General features: G+C 45.6%; 1 protein-coding gene across 2 annotated transcripts in view; it reads right to left on the minus strand.

Moving 5' to 3' along the window:
- The window catches only part of LOC106605157 (igLON family member 5), a 156563-nt gene that overhangs the window by 98684 nt on the left and 41369 nt on the right, over window positions 1-16510 (minus strand). Inside the window, exon 1 of one of the 2 annotated variants that reach the window (XM_045718389.1) lies at window positions 6920-7498. The exons of the other annotated variant lie outside the window; for it this stretch is intronic. Within the exon in view, the coding sequence (XP_045574345.1) occupies window positions 6920-7064 (145 nt within the window). The 5' untranslated portion in view covers window positions 7065-7498. Of the gene's footprint in view, window positions 1-6919; window positions 7499-16510 lie in introns of those variants that run through there. 2 annotated transcript variants of the gene reach the window in all.

Consider the following 16510-nt stretch of genomic DNA (forward strand, 5'->3'; position numbering starts at 1 on the left):
CATTGAGGGTGACAGTACACAAGGAGGGCTTTCCAAGCCTTTCGCCTTCCAAGAACACAGTGACCTCCTTTCTCTTTCCTATCCTCCTTCTCCCTCCCTCGTTTATTAAACAGGAGGAGATTCTAATACCTGGAACCAATACTTCCAGCGTCTCTGTCTCATCCCCCTGCTCCTCTGCTCCTTTTAATCAGTGAAAGGCTGGGGCTCACCGGCCTGTCTTAGGTAATCAACATCAGGGGCCGTAAACTGCCGCTAATTGAATGGTCTCCTCATTGTCATGCACAGAGCCACTCCATCTCTCCTTCCCCTCTCTCCATCCCTCTCTTTCTTTATCCGCCTCCTCTCCTTACAAGGCCCCCAGAGCCCTTCAATGGCCTGCTCTGCCTTTCCTACCGAACGGCGAAAGAAAACAGGCCTTGTTTGAAGTAGATAGGGGGAGCTGATGGGGGAATTGAAGAGGGAGGGGGTTCTATAGAAGGAGGGGGAGGGATTTGAGAGGAGTGACACCAAACAAACCAGTTCAGGTATGCCTGCGCTACAGCCAACAAAGAAAATTAGGAGGGGTGCTGGACAACCATGACAAATATACAGCAGAATGGTTTAACAGGTAAGTCCTTTTGCTGGACACAAATACAAACATTTTGGTGGAGGTGAGATTGTGGGTGAGAAGGGGTAGGGGGTGGGGGGTGGGGGGGATCAAGGGTTGAATGGGGTGAGAGAGGAGAGTGTATGAGCACCGTGAGCATGTGTGCGTGTGTGTGTGCATGAGCGTGCACATTGTGTTAAACGGCTGAGAAGTCCCATGCTTTAGGCTGCCAGATAAGATAGAGTGGCTTTAGAGCATATTTCTGTTAGATGTCTGTTCTGAACAAAACGAGAGAATTACCGTAATAACCTACCAATTTCAGGGACAGACAGTTTTGCAGCTACCAGGCAATTTTGTATTTTTTTATTATTGAGTGGGGTCCATTGTGGGCATCCATTTTCTACCCAGCATCTCCCTCCCGCCTCTTTCTGAGTCACTCAGTAAATACCCAGACAGAGGCCATCAATGTGACCAAGCACATCTGCTCTGCTAGACCGAAGAGGTATGGTACCAGACTATGGTTGCATCCAGAATGGCACCCTATTCCCTATATAGTGCACTACTTTTGACCTGAGCCCTATGGGCCCTGGTCCAAAGTAGTGCACTATACATGGAATAGCGTGCCATTTGGGGCGCAGCCAGAGAGAGTAATTAAGGTTACATCACATAATTGGATAGAAATCAAATGACATATGAGTCATAATTGGTAGAGACAGGGGTTTTATGGGGATGTAGGCGTCCCTATTTGTAATACAGTTGTTGCATAAGGTGTCTGCTTAACCTGAACCAATCACATTGCTCACACTTTAGATCACTGGTGCATCTGCATATTCACAATGAACCCCCAGTGAGATACCTTGCTCCGGGCTCATACGGTCTTCGGGGAGCCACACACACACACACATACACACACACACGTGCCACTCTCCAACCAGAAGCCCCATTCCCTATCCACCACGACACCACTGTAGGCTGGAAGCAACACACCAACCCACCACCTCTGGCAGACTACAGAATCACTCAGGCAACACTCCAGCCACACTACAGCACACTCCAACAACTGATTATCTTTTGTGTGTGCCCCGCTTTCACCTGGGCGCCTCACAAAACTGTAATCATTCTTCCTGGTACACCCTCGCCTCTGCCTCCCGCCTCCACAGCCCTCTGGCAGCTGCTGCTCAGCCAACCATCTGGAGAGAAACCGACGACCCCTTATCCCCCCTGGCCCATCATACAGCTGGCCTACTGAGAGAGAGACGGAGGGAGCGAGAGAGAGAAGGGAGAGAGAGAAAGAGATAGGATGAGAGAGGGAGAAAAAAAAGTGGTGGAAGGTAAAGTGGGTGCGAAGAGAGGGATAACAAGAAAGGGTGAGAGGAGAGATGAAGTAGGAGAAAGAGAATGAGGGAGACGGTAGGAACAGTTGGAGTGACACCAGTGTGGCTGTCCATTATACCTCATAAATTGTCTTCCAGGGCATCAATGTTAGGGCTATTGATCTGAGAAAGACAAACACCCCCCCCCCTCTGGGCCCTAGAGACCAGGCCTCGCCTACCATTGATGATGTTGCCCGCTCTAGATTTTATCGCATTTCATTCATCTCTCCCAGGCAGGACTTGTCTCTAGGTCCTCTCTCCCGTCTCTTTCTTTTTTGCTTCCTTGCCTCTTTGGCTCTTGGCATCCTGGCTCAACATTCTAGGCAAACCTTGTAGGTTTCTTCTCCTAATCTCTCTTCTTCCTGTAATGAGATTCCTCGTAGAGGTGAGTTGTTGTGTCAGTCAGCCTTCCTGGTGAGTCGGTGTGTAAGTCAGACAGCCACTGTGAATCAGGGAGTGTGTCAGCAGTGTTAAATGGTACATAGTCCACTGTATATCTCGCATCAACTGTCATAAATCTTTCTGACATTGAAGGAGATTAAAATCAAAGCCCCCTATTCGCCTAAGCAACCAGGCTTGTTTCACTGGCATGTTCACACCGGGTTGGTCTTTAACCAATGATGGCCCTCCTTACTGCATGAAGGAGCCATGATTTCCCTGGAGGATGACAACCTGCGGATGTTTCTTCCTTTCTTTCCCTCCCCTCCTTGTTACCAGATGCATATTTTAAAGGCATCACACTGCCCTTGCCATCGCACACCGGGCGCTCATTTTCTCTAGCAGGATTTCATGATGAGATCAGTTGAGTGAGTCTGGCAAGACATTATCAAGTGTTTCATGCGCTCTGCGAGCTATATTTGCCAAACCCCCTCCTCCTCCCTCCATCTTGGCTCTAAATTGATCCTCCAGTGCCTGGATTTCACTCAGCTGTGCAGCTGTGGGAGGCCTGTTCTGCCACCACAGGGGGCATAAGCCACGGCTCCACCGTGGCTTGCTGGAAAAGGTTAGTGGTTAGCCTCCGCCAGGTGTGGCCATAGCTCCTCTGAGACTCTGGCTGGCTTTGCTCATTTGAACTCTACCTCAGGACTTAATTACCAAATTCAACTCGTTATTTGGATAATAACTCACACCGGCTGTTCCGTTCGCTTTTTCCACCGGTTCCTAATGAGTGGCTAATTAAAAACTACCTGATGGAGCTCGCCCCTGGTGAACCTAAACCGTCCGTTTTCTAGCGGGGGAGCTGGGTCGGCGAGCCATCGTCGCCTGGTTGTCAGCGCCAAAGTAGGAGCCACCAGCGGCCGCCTCGGAGGTACGCAACTCGGCATAAACCAGCACGACTCAATTCAGGCTTTGAATCCTGATTAGATCAGCAGATTTCATTTCTCTCTGTTGTTAGTCCCTGTTGCCTCTTTGTTCCAGTATGCTTCCTTTCCAAAGTGCTTCTGGTGGGGATGGGGGAAAAGGGGAGTGGAATAACAGCGGCAGCCGCACCACCTTTTTTCCATCCCTCTAAAGAGATAAGTGTTTCTGAAATGACTGGGATGTTTTTTTTTCCTCCCAAAATTACACCCAATCTTTTTTTCCCACCCATATCAGCCCACAACCATGAGCTACCAAGGCTTCCAGGTGGACAGCATGGCTTTAGTGCTTCTGACGTCTTGCCACACACAGAAAGCTACAGGGAACAAAGCAGCAAGGCCGCTTCATGCTCATTTCCCTGCTGTCCCTGGCATCTGCATAGAGAGCCGTCAGAGGCTCCATACTGTACGCCACAACGCTGTGGGCCAGTGGGCCTACATGACGAGTGAAGATAGAGGGTTTGGCTGGCAGGCTAAAGGTCAGAGTGTGTTGGACGGGCTTCTTCGTCCGCCAGGTGTCATCCACCCGGAAATGATTTACAGTGATCCTTTTAATTAGGCCCGCTCAAGCATGTTAGCAGACCTGCTACACAGATCAGCGGTGACTTATTACGCATGCACCCACTGGACGGGGACATTGATCTACTGCAGACCTGGATTTATGAGAGGTTTGGGCAGAGCAACACGCGTTGTCGCTCCCTCCTCTGTGTTCCCTCCTTTTACCGGAGCCGTGTCGCCATTTGTTCTCGTCCCAATCTAACATGCCAGAGGACACGCAGGGCTAGCATTAGCCTACTGCCAAGGGTTAGCATTAGCAAAGGCTAGCGCCTCATCCATCAAAGCCGGTGTTAGGTTAGAGCCGCTGCCTCTGATGCTACCTGTTTCCTGGCTGATCACTCCTAAGCCCACCTGTCCTTGTTCGCTTGTTGCTCCCTGGAGAATTTCAGCTACCAATTCGAAGTGACTGATCCAATTCCACACAAGCTCAGCGATTCCAGGTTCCATATCAGCACATGGAAACGACTGTGAAATCTTTCTAAGTCAATTTTCTTCTAGTTTACTCGCCCTTTCCCGCTGTCCCATGGTGCTCATTTGAGCTTGGTAGATGTTCCATTGGACCTCTGGCACGGTGCTAGGCAAGCTGATGAAGGAACAACAGATATTAGACTGAGATTGCTCAGAGCAAAAACACTGGCTATGATTGGCCTAAATAGAAAGGTATCCAGCTGTATTACAGTGACAAATTGGTATGCAACTCTATAGCCTTATGAATGGTGCTCACTGCTCAGCAACGATACGGGCTCAGCATACACACAATCAACAACAACACTTGCTATGAGGGAATGAACCCTGTCACAGTGAATGAAGGAGACATGCTTAATTACTGTTACTAAATGGATGTCTGTCAGTATCAGGTCGCTACTGTGGGGGACGACAACCACTGAGCTCTCTGACTTCCATTATGCAACCACTTCATTTTCTAATTATCTGAATAGCTCGGCCCACTTCCTGCTTCCCAAAAGCATGAAACAGAGGCCGAGGTCTTGACCCCTGCTATCTAAAGTGGGCAGGCTCTGGCTTTTAGAGCCTCCCCCGCAGGGTCTCCGGGCTTTTGTAAAAATGTACACAGTAGTTCAGGGGTGTCAGTGCGACTCATTTACATTTGATGGAGACATAAAAATGCATGCTGGACCGCTGCTCAGTATGAGGATATGAAAAAACTGTCAACATGAGCGACAGCTGCGGAGCGAGTGCTAGAGCGTGATTGCACTTCACAAATCAACTTGCAGGGTTAGGGTCAACTTAACTGGAAATCTGACAAGATTTTTGTTAAAGTCAGCAAACCAATAAAGTTTAACTTTGCATAATTTAGATGTGTTTTGATGCGGTGAGAGTGATGTTCATTTGATGGAACATTTGATGAGATGAGGGAAGCGTGTGGGAAAGACTAATCTTGATGTCACCATCTCTCTCAACCTTCCTCTCCGTTCACTCTCTCTCTCTTTTTTCTCTCTCTGTCTGTCTCTCTCTCTCTGTCTTGCTCTCTCTCTCTCATACACACAGTCTCCCCACACACTACATACTCTCTCCCACACTAGATACTCCCCCCACACACACCCTCACACTCACCAAGCCATGCTGAGTCTGACCAAACCGAGCTGAGCCTCACAGAGTGGCCCTCGGTGCCAACCACCAGGGACAATTAAACCCAGTGATCTGTGACTCTAGCAACACTCCACATCACCGGTCCCTTTCCGGCCCCTTACGGGAAGAGGAGAGACTCTGGGTTGAGTCCCAAATGGCACCCTATTCCGTGTATTGTGTTTCACTTTTGACCAGAACCATATGGGCCCTGGTCAAAAGGACTGCACCATATTGGGAAAAGGGGGCCATTTGGGACTAGGGACAGTCACAGACTGGGGAAACAGACAAATACAAAAAGGGGAAGAAATCTGTAGTGACTCACGAGGTATGTTCTCCCTTTCCCTCATTCTTTCTCTCTTCCCCCCCCCTCAGTACTCTCATGCGGTAGAACTAATTTCTCTCAAAAGCATGGCACTATATATAAAATTGTCAAGTACATTGCAGTGCACTCCTGCGTTTATTTATGCAATTGCAAAACGGAATAATGTGATAGGATCCAACAGGATGCAGAATGTGTTTGAGCTTACATTTGTTTCTAATTAGCTGTTTGGGGTTTTCGGATAGATACAGACAGACTGTTGATATGGGGAAGGAGAATGTGGAGGAGAAGATAAGAAATCATTACCCACAGCGCACCTGGGTGTGATAACAAGGAAGCACTAGTGTTAGATCATCACACCGGCTTGTGTTTCTACTATTAGGTCCGTCATTCCCCAATCATCCTCAACCCAAAACCCTGACATGCCTGTGAATTCGCTAATTTGTTGTTACTTTTAACTTCCCCAGTAGACTCGTTTGGCTTGTCTGTTGAACAGAGTACATAGCAATAGGTTCACAGTTAATTAAACAAAACACAATGCAACTGAATGGGAAAACAAATGGTTTCGTAGATCATTTGTGCACCTTGTAACACCATTTGCAAAACTTTCCCTTTAAAGCAGATCTGTGCGTTCTGTTTGTGCCAATAAGAAATCCAAGGGAGGCGCTAGTATTATCTGAATGCAGCTCATATAACAGAGCCAGCTACTTATGAGAACGCCAGGCGTGTGTGGGCGGACTGCTTTTAGTCAAGTGCAAACATTTTAGCCCTGAGAGGGAGATCTGCTAGGGTCCACTGCCAATGAGAACGCACCATTAACGCCCCCGCAACGCCCAGGAATGCACACTGGCACACACACACACACACACACACACACACAGACACTAAAAACAGAGCGTACACCACACCGCCTGGCAGGTATTATCAGGCTCATTCTGGCTGATGTTTTTTTTCCCTCAGTGCCCCGGTGGAATACTGCAGTCTACAGGCCAGTCCATCACTGCACAATATCTCTCTCTCTCTCTCTCACTGTCAACAGTGTGACTAGAGCATCTGAAGGTGAGAGAAAACTAGAACATAACACTTCAGTTTTATTCTTAGTTTGTTAAAAAAAAGGAGGTCTGGAGAAGATACCTACCGCTGTGTCCTGTTGGGACTGAGTGAGGTTGAGCCAAGCAGTTGATCCTTTCCACTAACGAGCCAACTTCTTCAATCATCATAACGAAATAAACGCTTGGCGCGAACCTGAGACATCCTGTACGGGTTCCAATAAACTTCCCCATGCGCACGCCTCTCTCAAGCCTCTCCAAGTCAGAACTCTATGAGTTTCTATCAATCACCATCACTCTTCTTCAAATCAGAATTCCTCACAGTGCTTCGCTACATGGACCGCAAGAGCAGGTTGAAGGATGAGATGGGGAATATAAAAATACAGCACAGGAGAAAGAAAGTGCTCCGTTCCAACTTCCTCTTCTATCTTACGCGGTAATAGAATCGGTAGTACCTCCCACTCCTGGTTGTTATGATGAGCTGGGTTGTATTCATTAGGGCAACTGTCAAAACACATTTTGCAATAGAAAACAGAAATATGCATTTGTTATTGGACAAGTCCAGGTAGTCTCTCCCTTTATCAGTTCATGTTCTTCCCTTTTGATGCATAACGAACACGATTGGATTGTCTGTTGGTTGGTTCTCATTACAGTTCCCCTCATAACTGATTAACTAAAGCCATGGTGCTAATTAAAGGTCACCTCTCACCCGGTGTTCCAGTGTGAGATTGAGGGCAGACTGAAAGATTGCTCCAGTCCAACACTAGGATGGCGAGCTGACGATGAGCCACCGATCTGCCAACATTTATTTTGTCACTTTGAGAAATAGAATGACTAGAACAGCTTTCCCCATACAAGTCAATGTACCCTGATTCTATATCAATGGTTTCCGCTCTCTGTGTCCGCTGACTCCTTTTCCCTCTATCTGATTGGTTCAGACACAAGCCTCCCTTCTTTTCCCTTCCTCTAATTGGTTCAGATGCAGAGCCCTGCTTTGTTGCCATGCCTCTGATAGGTTCAGACACCACCATGCTCTCTCTATATGAGGGGGTTGGTTTATCTGGTTACCCCCGGTGGGAGGAGGTTGAACCGGGTGAAAGTTGATTGCATTTGTTTTGGAACCGGGATGCCTCCCGGGTGTGAGCCAGGTGCCCCGTTCAAAGCCCATGGTGAAGTTGGCTCATAACAAAAGTGCTGCAATTCAGCACATGCAAAATGTATTGCTTTTGATAAAAAACGCTTTATCTGCCTTCCCAATGCAAACTAGTTTGAAAATTCAAACATATGTTTTATGGAAATGAGATGTTGCATGTTTCAGAATGATGCACCATGCTGCCGAGCAATGCAGATTAGGGTTTGGTTTGAAAAGGACGCTCCACCCTCACCGCTTTGGACTGTTCACGTCACGGGTTATAGACCAGTGCCCTGCGGCTCAGCATAATCGAATCCGCCCTATCTCTGTTTGTAGACTTCCTATCTCTGTTTGTAGACTTCCTATCTCTGTTTGTAGACTTCCTATCTCTGTTTGTAGACTTCCTATCTCTGTTTGTAGACCTCCTATCTCTGTTTGTAGACTTCCTATCTCTGTTTGTAGACCTCCTATCTCTGTTTGTCGACTTCCTATCTCTGTTTGTCGACTTCCTATCTCTGTTTGTAGACTTCCTATCTCTGTTTGTAGACCTCCTATCTCTGTTTGTCGACTTCCTATCTCTGTTTGTCGACTTCCTATCTCTGTTTGTAGACTTCCTATCTCTGTTTGTAGACCTCCTATCTCTGATTGTAGACTTCCTATCTCTGTTTGTAGACTTCCTATCTCTGATTGTAGACTTCCTATCTCTGTTTGTAGACTTCCTATCTCTGTTTGTAGACTTCCTATCTCTGATTGTAGACTTCCTATCTCTGATTGTAGACTTCCTATCTCTGTTTGTAGACTTCCTATCTCTGTTCGTAGACTTCCTATCTCTGTTTGTAGACTTCCTATCTCTGATTGTAGACTTCCTATCTCTGTTTGTAGACTTCCTATCTCTGTTTGTAGACTTCCTATCTCTGATTGTAGACTTCCTATCTCTGATTGTAGACTTCCTATCTCTGTTTGTAGACTTCCTATCTCTGTTCGTAGACTTCCTATCTCTGTTTGTAGACCTCCTATCTCTGTTTGTAGACCTCCTATCTCTGTTTGTAGACTTCCTATCTCTGTTTGTAGACTTCCTATCTCTGATTGTAGACTTCCTATCTCTGTTTGTAGACTTCCTATCTCTGTTCGTAGACTTCCTATCTCTGTTTGTAGACCTCCTATCTCTGATTGTAGACCTCCTATCTCTGTTTGTAGACTTCCTATCTCTGTTTGTAGACCTCCTATCTCTGTTTGTCGACTTCCGATGAATGACAGCCAAACCATTCTGGCTGCCCTGGGAGCAATCACCATAACAGGCCAATTAACTCATCAAGAGCTCGTTTAGAGCCTTAATGAGGAGCACGGACACTTGTTTGTGTAAATAAACAGGGATTTTTGACTCCATTAAAGCTCTGTTTCTCATTGTGTGTTCTTCAGCAGTAGAGGTCGATAAAGGGAAACGAAAATAAAATAGGACGTCCACAGTGCACACACACACACACACACACACACACACACACACACACACACACACACACACACACACACACACACACACACCATGTTTTGCCAATAGGTAGTTCCTTCTCCGAGTAAGAAGACATGGCAATATGGTGATTCATTTATTTTAATGATACTGCTGACATCAGCCAAGTAGCAAGCTGATTGGATCTGACTGATGACAACAAAGAGGGGAGTTGACTGTGAACTCGTTGAATTGCAGTGAAATGTAATGGAGTAGTGCGGGCGCATGCGTATATAAATGTAAACACATGCATACTAGGGGATTGTTACAGATTCCCTTGTCCTCCAATATCAATCTACATCACCAGACATCGTGCTCATTGATCTAGGAGCCGGCTCGCACACATGCTTTGATGAAAACGTTCTATAAATTAGAGGGCGCATGATGGAAAACCTGAATATATAACATTCCTCACTCTGCATATGGAAAGCTGAATATGCAGTGTATATTAAATCACACCCATGTATATGAATGGTTAAACCCCAGGCAATAGCTGCAATCAGCAGAGGGTAATGTGGGGGTTGAATATGCCCTTCAAGTCCAATAGAATGTCTGTTTGATGATTAATTCGTATTGATGTGGAAATATGGAATACACGTGGGGATGTGTGCCATGCATACATAGTTTCTCCTCTGGTCTGAGATGTGGGGATTGTGGTCTGCTCTGGATGCAGTATGAGGGCCCATATTCTCAAAGCATCTAGGAGTGGGGGCCAAACAGGATCAGGTCCGCGCTGCCATCTAATTATGAGCTAATAAGTAAAACTGTATTCTTACTCTGAGACACTGTGAACATGGGCACAGGAGTTCAGGGGCTCCATGTGAGTAAGATGCAGACATCAGGCTCATTTGAGGACCCCAACATGGTGTCTTATTAAGTGCCTGGTGTAAATCCTCTTGCTACCAGCCCCAAACCTGGAACCAGAGCTGCAGAGTGCCTGATCAACTGCCTCTAATCCTCTGAGACTGAGCCCTCTCCATGGGCTACAAGACGGCAGGGGGAAGAGCCAGGGAGGGAGGTGTGTGTGTGAGGTGGGGGCCTCAGCAGGGGAGGGGAGAGTGGAAGGGTGGAGGAGTGGAGGTACACACAGAGGGAAGAGGAGGGAGCAAATGCAGAAAATAAGGGATGAGATGGATGAGACAGAGACGAGAATGAGAGAGATGGGAAGGGAAATTGGAAAATTGGATTGTGCAAAAATGCTGAACAGCAAGGCGGATAGGAGGAGCAGTCATGTCTGATACGGGATAAGGAATGGGGAGGGGAGAATTGAAACTCTGAAAGCAACAGGAAGAATAGGGGGGAAATGGGGTAGACGAAAAGAGGACCAAAGAAGTGACTGTGTATTTTTTAGGGGCAGAGGGGTGGAGAGAAAAAGAGCTAAGGGTTCTTTTTCTCTTTTTTGTCTCACTCAATTTTCTGCCCGGAGTCAGCAGGCTTGGGTGTGGACTACGGGGAGTGGATCGATGTGAGTTTCTATAGCCAGAACACTCTCCACCATCTCTGACACCGTGATGGGGTGATGGACCAAGAGGAGGGAGAAAATGGAGGGAGAGAGGGAGGAGAGGAAGGAGAGCAAGGCCGGTAACCTCACTGCATATGCACCATGCAGTGGTGTAGCTGTAACGCTAGCATGGCTTAGAGCAGAGGTTTTTTAACTAATATACAGTATACAGTTGAAGTCGGAAGTTTACATACACCTTAGCCAAATACATTTAAACTCCGTTTTTCACAAATCCTGACATTTAATTCTAGTAAACATTTTCGGTCTTAGGTCAGTTAGGATCACCACTTTATTTTAAGAATGTGAAATGTCAGAATAATAGTAGAGAGTGATTTATTTCAGCTTTTATTTCTTTCATCACATTCCCAGTGGGTCAGAAGTTTACATACATTCAAATTAGTATTGGGTAGCATTGCCTTTAAATTGTTTGACTTGGGTCAAACGTTTCAAGTAGCCTTCCACAAGCTTCCCACAATATGTTGGGTGGATTTTGGCCCATTCCTCCTGACAGAGCTGGTGTAACTGAGTCAGGTTTGTAGGCCTCCTTGCTCGCACATGCTTTTTCAGTTCTAACCCCTAACCCTAACCCTGACCTCAATCTATAGGGTTGAGGTCAGGGCTTTGTGATGGCCACTACAATACCTTGATGTTGTTGTCCTTCAGCCATTTTGCCACAACTTTGGCAGTATGCTTGGGGTCATTGTCCATTTGGAAGACCCATTTGCGACCAAGCTTTAACTTCCTGACTGATGTCTTGAGATGTTGCTTCAATATATCCACATCATTTTCCTCCTCATGATGCCATCTATTTTGTGAAGTGCACCAGTCCCTCCTGCAGCAAAGCACCCCCACAACATGATGCTGCCACCTCCGTGCTTCACAGTTGGGATGGTGTTCTTCGGCTGGCAAGCCTCCCCCTTTTCCCTCCAAACATAACGATGGTCACTATGGCCAAACAGTTCTGTTTTTGTTTCATCAGACCAGAAGACATTTCTTCAAAAAGTGTGATCTTTGTCCCCATGTGCAGTTGCAAACCCTGGTCTGGCTTTTTTATGGTGGTTTTGGAGCAGTGGCTTCTTCCTTGCTGAGAGGCCTTTCAGGTTATGTCTATATAGGACTCGTTTTACTGTGGATATAGATACTTTTGTACCCGTTTCCTCCAGCATCTTCACAAGGTCCTTTGCTGTTGTTCTGGGATTGATTTGCACTTTTCACACCAAAGTACGTTCGTCTCTAGGAGACAGAACGCGTCTCCTTCCTGAGCGGTATGATGGCTGCGTGGTCCCATGGTGTTTATACTTGTGTACTATTGTTTGTACAGATGAACGTTGTACCTTCAGGTGTTTGAAAATTGCTCCCAAGGATGAACCAGACTTGTGGAGGTCTACAATTTTCGATCTGAGGTCTTAGCTGATTTCTTTTGATTTTCCCATGATGTCAAGCAAAGAGGCACTGAGTTTGAAGGTAGGCCTTGAAATACATCCACAGATACACCTCCAATTGACTCAAATTATGTCAATTAGCCTATCAGAAGCTTCTAAAGCCATGACATAATTTTCTGGAATTTTCCAAGCTGTTTAAAGGCACAGTCAACTTAGTGTATGTAAACTTCTGACCCACTGGAATTGTGATACAGTGAGTTATAAGTGAAATAATCTGTCTGTAAACAATTGTTGGAAAAATGACTTGTGTCATGCACAAAGTAGATGTCCTAACCGACTTGCCAAAACTATAGTTTGTTAACAAGAAATTTGTGGAGTGGTTGATAAACGAGTAACTCCAACGTAAGTGTATGGTAACTTCCGACTTCAACTGTATGTTCAATTCCCCATAGGGAATGTCGATGCCATGCCCTTGATGAACTCATTTCAGTTTGGTTCGCCTCAGTCAGATACGGCTTTAAGGTCAAATATTATGTAATTCTGAATAAGAAGTGGAAAGTTAGCCTTGGCTTTCTCCAATGAAGACAACAACTCAGTGTGTTGAATGAGTGGGTTGTCTTAGTGTGCTGCTTTTTGTCAGGGCTGTGCTATGCTGCACACACACACACACACACACACACACACACACACACACACACACACACACACACACACACACACACACACACACACACACACACACACACACACACACACACACACACACACACACACACACACACACACACACACACTGCAGTACCAGAATTCAGCACCTTGGACAGCACAATCAATGCAGACACACTCTTACTGGTAAGTGGACTTGTTTGACACTTGGAAGTGTCTGTCCTCTACAATAGTGTATTTGCAATATGCATGTAAATATATATTTCCTACACTACTGTACCCTTGGATTTGACATGTTGCTTTGCATATGTTAAAGTCCTACTTCATTTACAGGGTGGAAATACATCAACATTTATACACTACCTTGATGGCCTGTGTTACGCACTGAATTCACAGGTGATCTAAGTAAGTAAGTTGGATTTGACATGATGTAATTCACCATACTGTATCAGCCTATAACTATTCTCAAACCATAGCTCAGCCTTTGTGGGACCCTACCATGCATCGAACACGACATACTGTCTACTGCAATATCAAAGTCATGTACTGACAAGACAAATGGCTTTTTGGAGTGGAACCAGGCCATCCACACCAGTAAATAGGTTTTGAGACACCTATCAAGGGGTGCCAGTGTGTCAGTACCCTCCGAGCCACCCCACAGAAAGGGACTGAGAGGGTCCTATGACGGGCGAGCCTGGCACTGTGGTGGCAGTGCCCTTGAGGAAAGTCCTTAACCTGGTCCGCTCAGGCACGACTAAACCGCTAATGTGCACTATGAAAAATGTAAGTGGCTTAAATCACATTAGATTAGGCCGTCCATGAAGCGAATACATGACAGAATAAAACAATAAGTCTGGATGAGGGGAGCGAGGGGAGCGAGGGGCGGCCCGGGGCTGCGGTGGAAGAGCATGTAGCCGTGGCGCCCAGATGAAATGGAGCGTCAGCCTTGGCGACGGCGGTGTTAACCTTCACTAACGCCGCACAGCGCTGACAGACGCTTGGACACACGGCACTGCCAGGTGGGATGATTTCATGCTTGTTACCTTAGTCTCTGTGTGAATATTGAGTTAAATTACACTTATATAAACTCAAACATGCTGTAGACCACTTTCCATTATTTTTCCTTTTCTGGTCATTTATATCCGAGCCCATATGCCACCACACCTGAATTGGAAGTACTGCACTGTCCGTTTTTATTTCAATTGTTATTTGCTTTCTGGAGTGCCAAAGATAAATGTACACTTTCTGCCATATGACAAACAATAACAAAAAAGAACCAACAGTGTTATTTCTCCCACTGTGTCCCTCGATCCTAAAATGCCATACACTGAATCTCGCAAACGGTACAGTCAAGGACCCTAAAGGACACACAAGACACACGGCCACTTTTTCACCCAGGAGATTTTTCATCCAACCCAGCTATATGTTATACTTGACATGTTTTGGTAATTAGCATATACGTGTGTTTCATCCCCTAATGGGAGAGAATCAAGTATGCTTATGTAAAAAAACGGTTAAAACAGGAACTCTAGGCACATGGAACAGGGAGGGTTCAGTACAGTATCTAGGCCACATTTGGCTGCTCTTAGTTCACCTTCAGGCTCTGTGAGCTTCCGAGCGTGCAACAACGCAGCCCGCCCATTGAAGCCTGAGGCTTGGCAAAGATACTGTATCTATAGTGCAGTGCCAGATTCTCCTCGCTAATAAAATCGCTTGTATAACATGTAAACATTCATGTTTACCACTAATGTTGGCATAAAATCTGTAAACATTGTTTCTACTTTTCATATATGCCTTTGAGTAAGTTTTAATACCACTAATACACGTAAATACTAATGTTATCACAAATAGTATATAAACCAGAAATATGATTTTATATAACATGCAGTAGCATTTGCCCTACATGTGTCTATAACATTAAAACGTAGTCCGATTATGCAGGTTGTCAATCCCATCCCTAGCCAAATGAGACCAGCAAGCGTTTAGTAAGATATTAGAATGCACAGCATGAATTTGGTTGAGATCATTAATAAGGCCGCTGTCTGTCCTTTTATATCTGAAGCCTCTGCAGTCCTATCACTCCTACACGCTTGGGATCCTTAATGATGACACTCTTATTTGCAGTTATTTCAGGAAACTCAATGACCTACTTGCCAGGGTCATGAGCAAAATGAACAAGACAAGCATCTTTGAAGATTATGATAATGGAAACGAGGGGAGAGAAACAATTCACCGGCACGTTCTACATCTTATTATCGCTCTCGGGGTTGGCAGACGCCCATTTCGAGGACGTGATAAAAATAAGCTATGTTAGCTATGTTTTGTTAGCTAGCATTGCATTGTAGGCCTATTTTACGGCTTATAAAGTTCTGCGCTCGCATCAGGAAAACAAACACTCATTACATTTTACCCCTAAAAGACAAGTGTCAGAGAAGTGCAATGAAAACAGATGCCGGTCCATCCGCCAAATTGTTCTGGAGATTTACTCGGAGCGCAGCAGCTGGAATGTGCCGTTGTATATCACGTAATTTGTTCTAAATTTCAGGCGCCTGCTCTATAGCAATATTGCAGCCGCTGCATTGAGATGGAAATTGATACATTCATCAGTTCTCGGTGGGAGAATGAAGACGAGGAGTTTGATAGAGCTTGATATACAGTTTGATACAGCACGAACCAAAGGCCAGATGGTGCAGACTTAAACATACTGTAAGAGGGAGGATATCGGTTCAAAAAGCAATTCATGTAAATTACCTTACAGTGAAAGCTGTTGACTCATACAATTTTGCTGTGTTTACCAATAACAAATTGGAAAGGGAAAGTAATGGAAGTGCTTTTGGTGCAGAAAACCTGGATACAGTACAACTACATGTGTTAACAACCAACACCAATGCCAATGTATAGTCAACATGTTTAATTAATATTAAGTATTATGGCTGCATTTGTGTGTGGCCTATATAATGGTTGCCTGGGAATGGAGTGTGACCTAACAAAATAAATCCATTCATTAAGAAAGAAAGCTGAGCGGTTGGTCTGGGCCCTTGATGTGTTGGAAATAATCGCTGAGTGGTGAACAAAACGTATAGAAATTACACTGACTGGGCAAAGCAGAACCCGCTCCTGGACTCTCATACTGTATGTTATTGTGCCCTGTCAGCCTCACTGCAAGTTCCATTATCTCATATACTACATCCTATTATTTTTTCTCTCTCAAAGCAGCAAACTAAATAGATTTCACATATTATCATTCCAAATAGACAATTTATTTAACTCTGTTTTATGGAAATGAGATGAGTATAGACTGTAGGTGTGTGTGGGGGCGTGAGGAAACCAGGTGCTGTTAAGTGTGAGACTCTCCACTGCAAGATGATGATCAAAGACAGCCGTAACGGCCACGTATGCTCATGGCTACCGGCCAGACACGCCAAATCCACAGGGGGGGGACCGCGACAGGCCCTGTCGGTGGAGATGAGCCAGATCAAGGAAACCGAACGC

The sequence above is a fragment of the Salmo salar genome, chromosome ssa05, assembly GCF_905237065.1.
Source record: "Salmo salar chromosome ssa05, Ssal_v3.1, whole genome shotgun sequence".
Taxonomy (NCBI): Eukaryota; Metazoa; Chordata; class Actinopteri; order Salmoniformes; family Salmonidae; genus Salmo; species Salmo salar.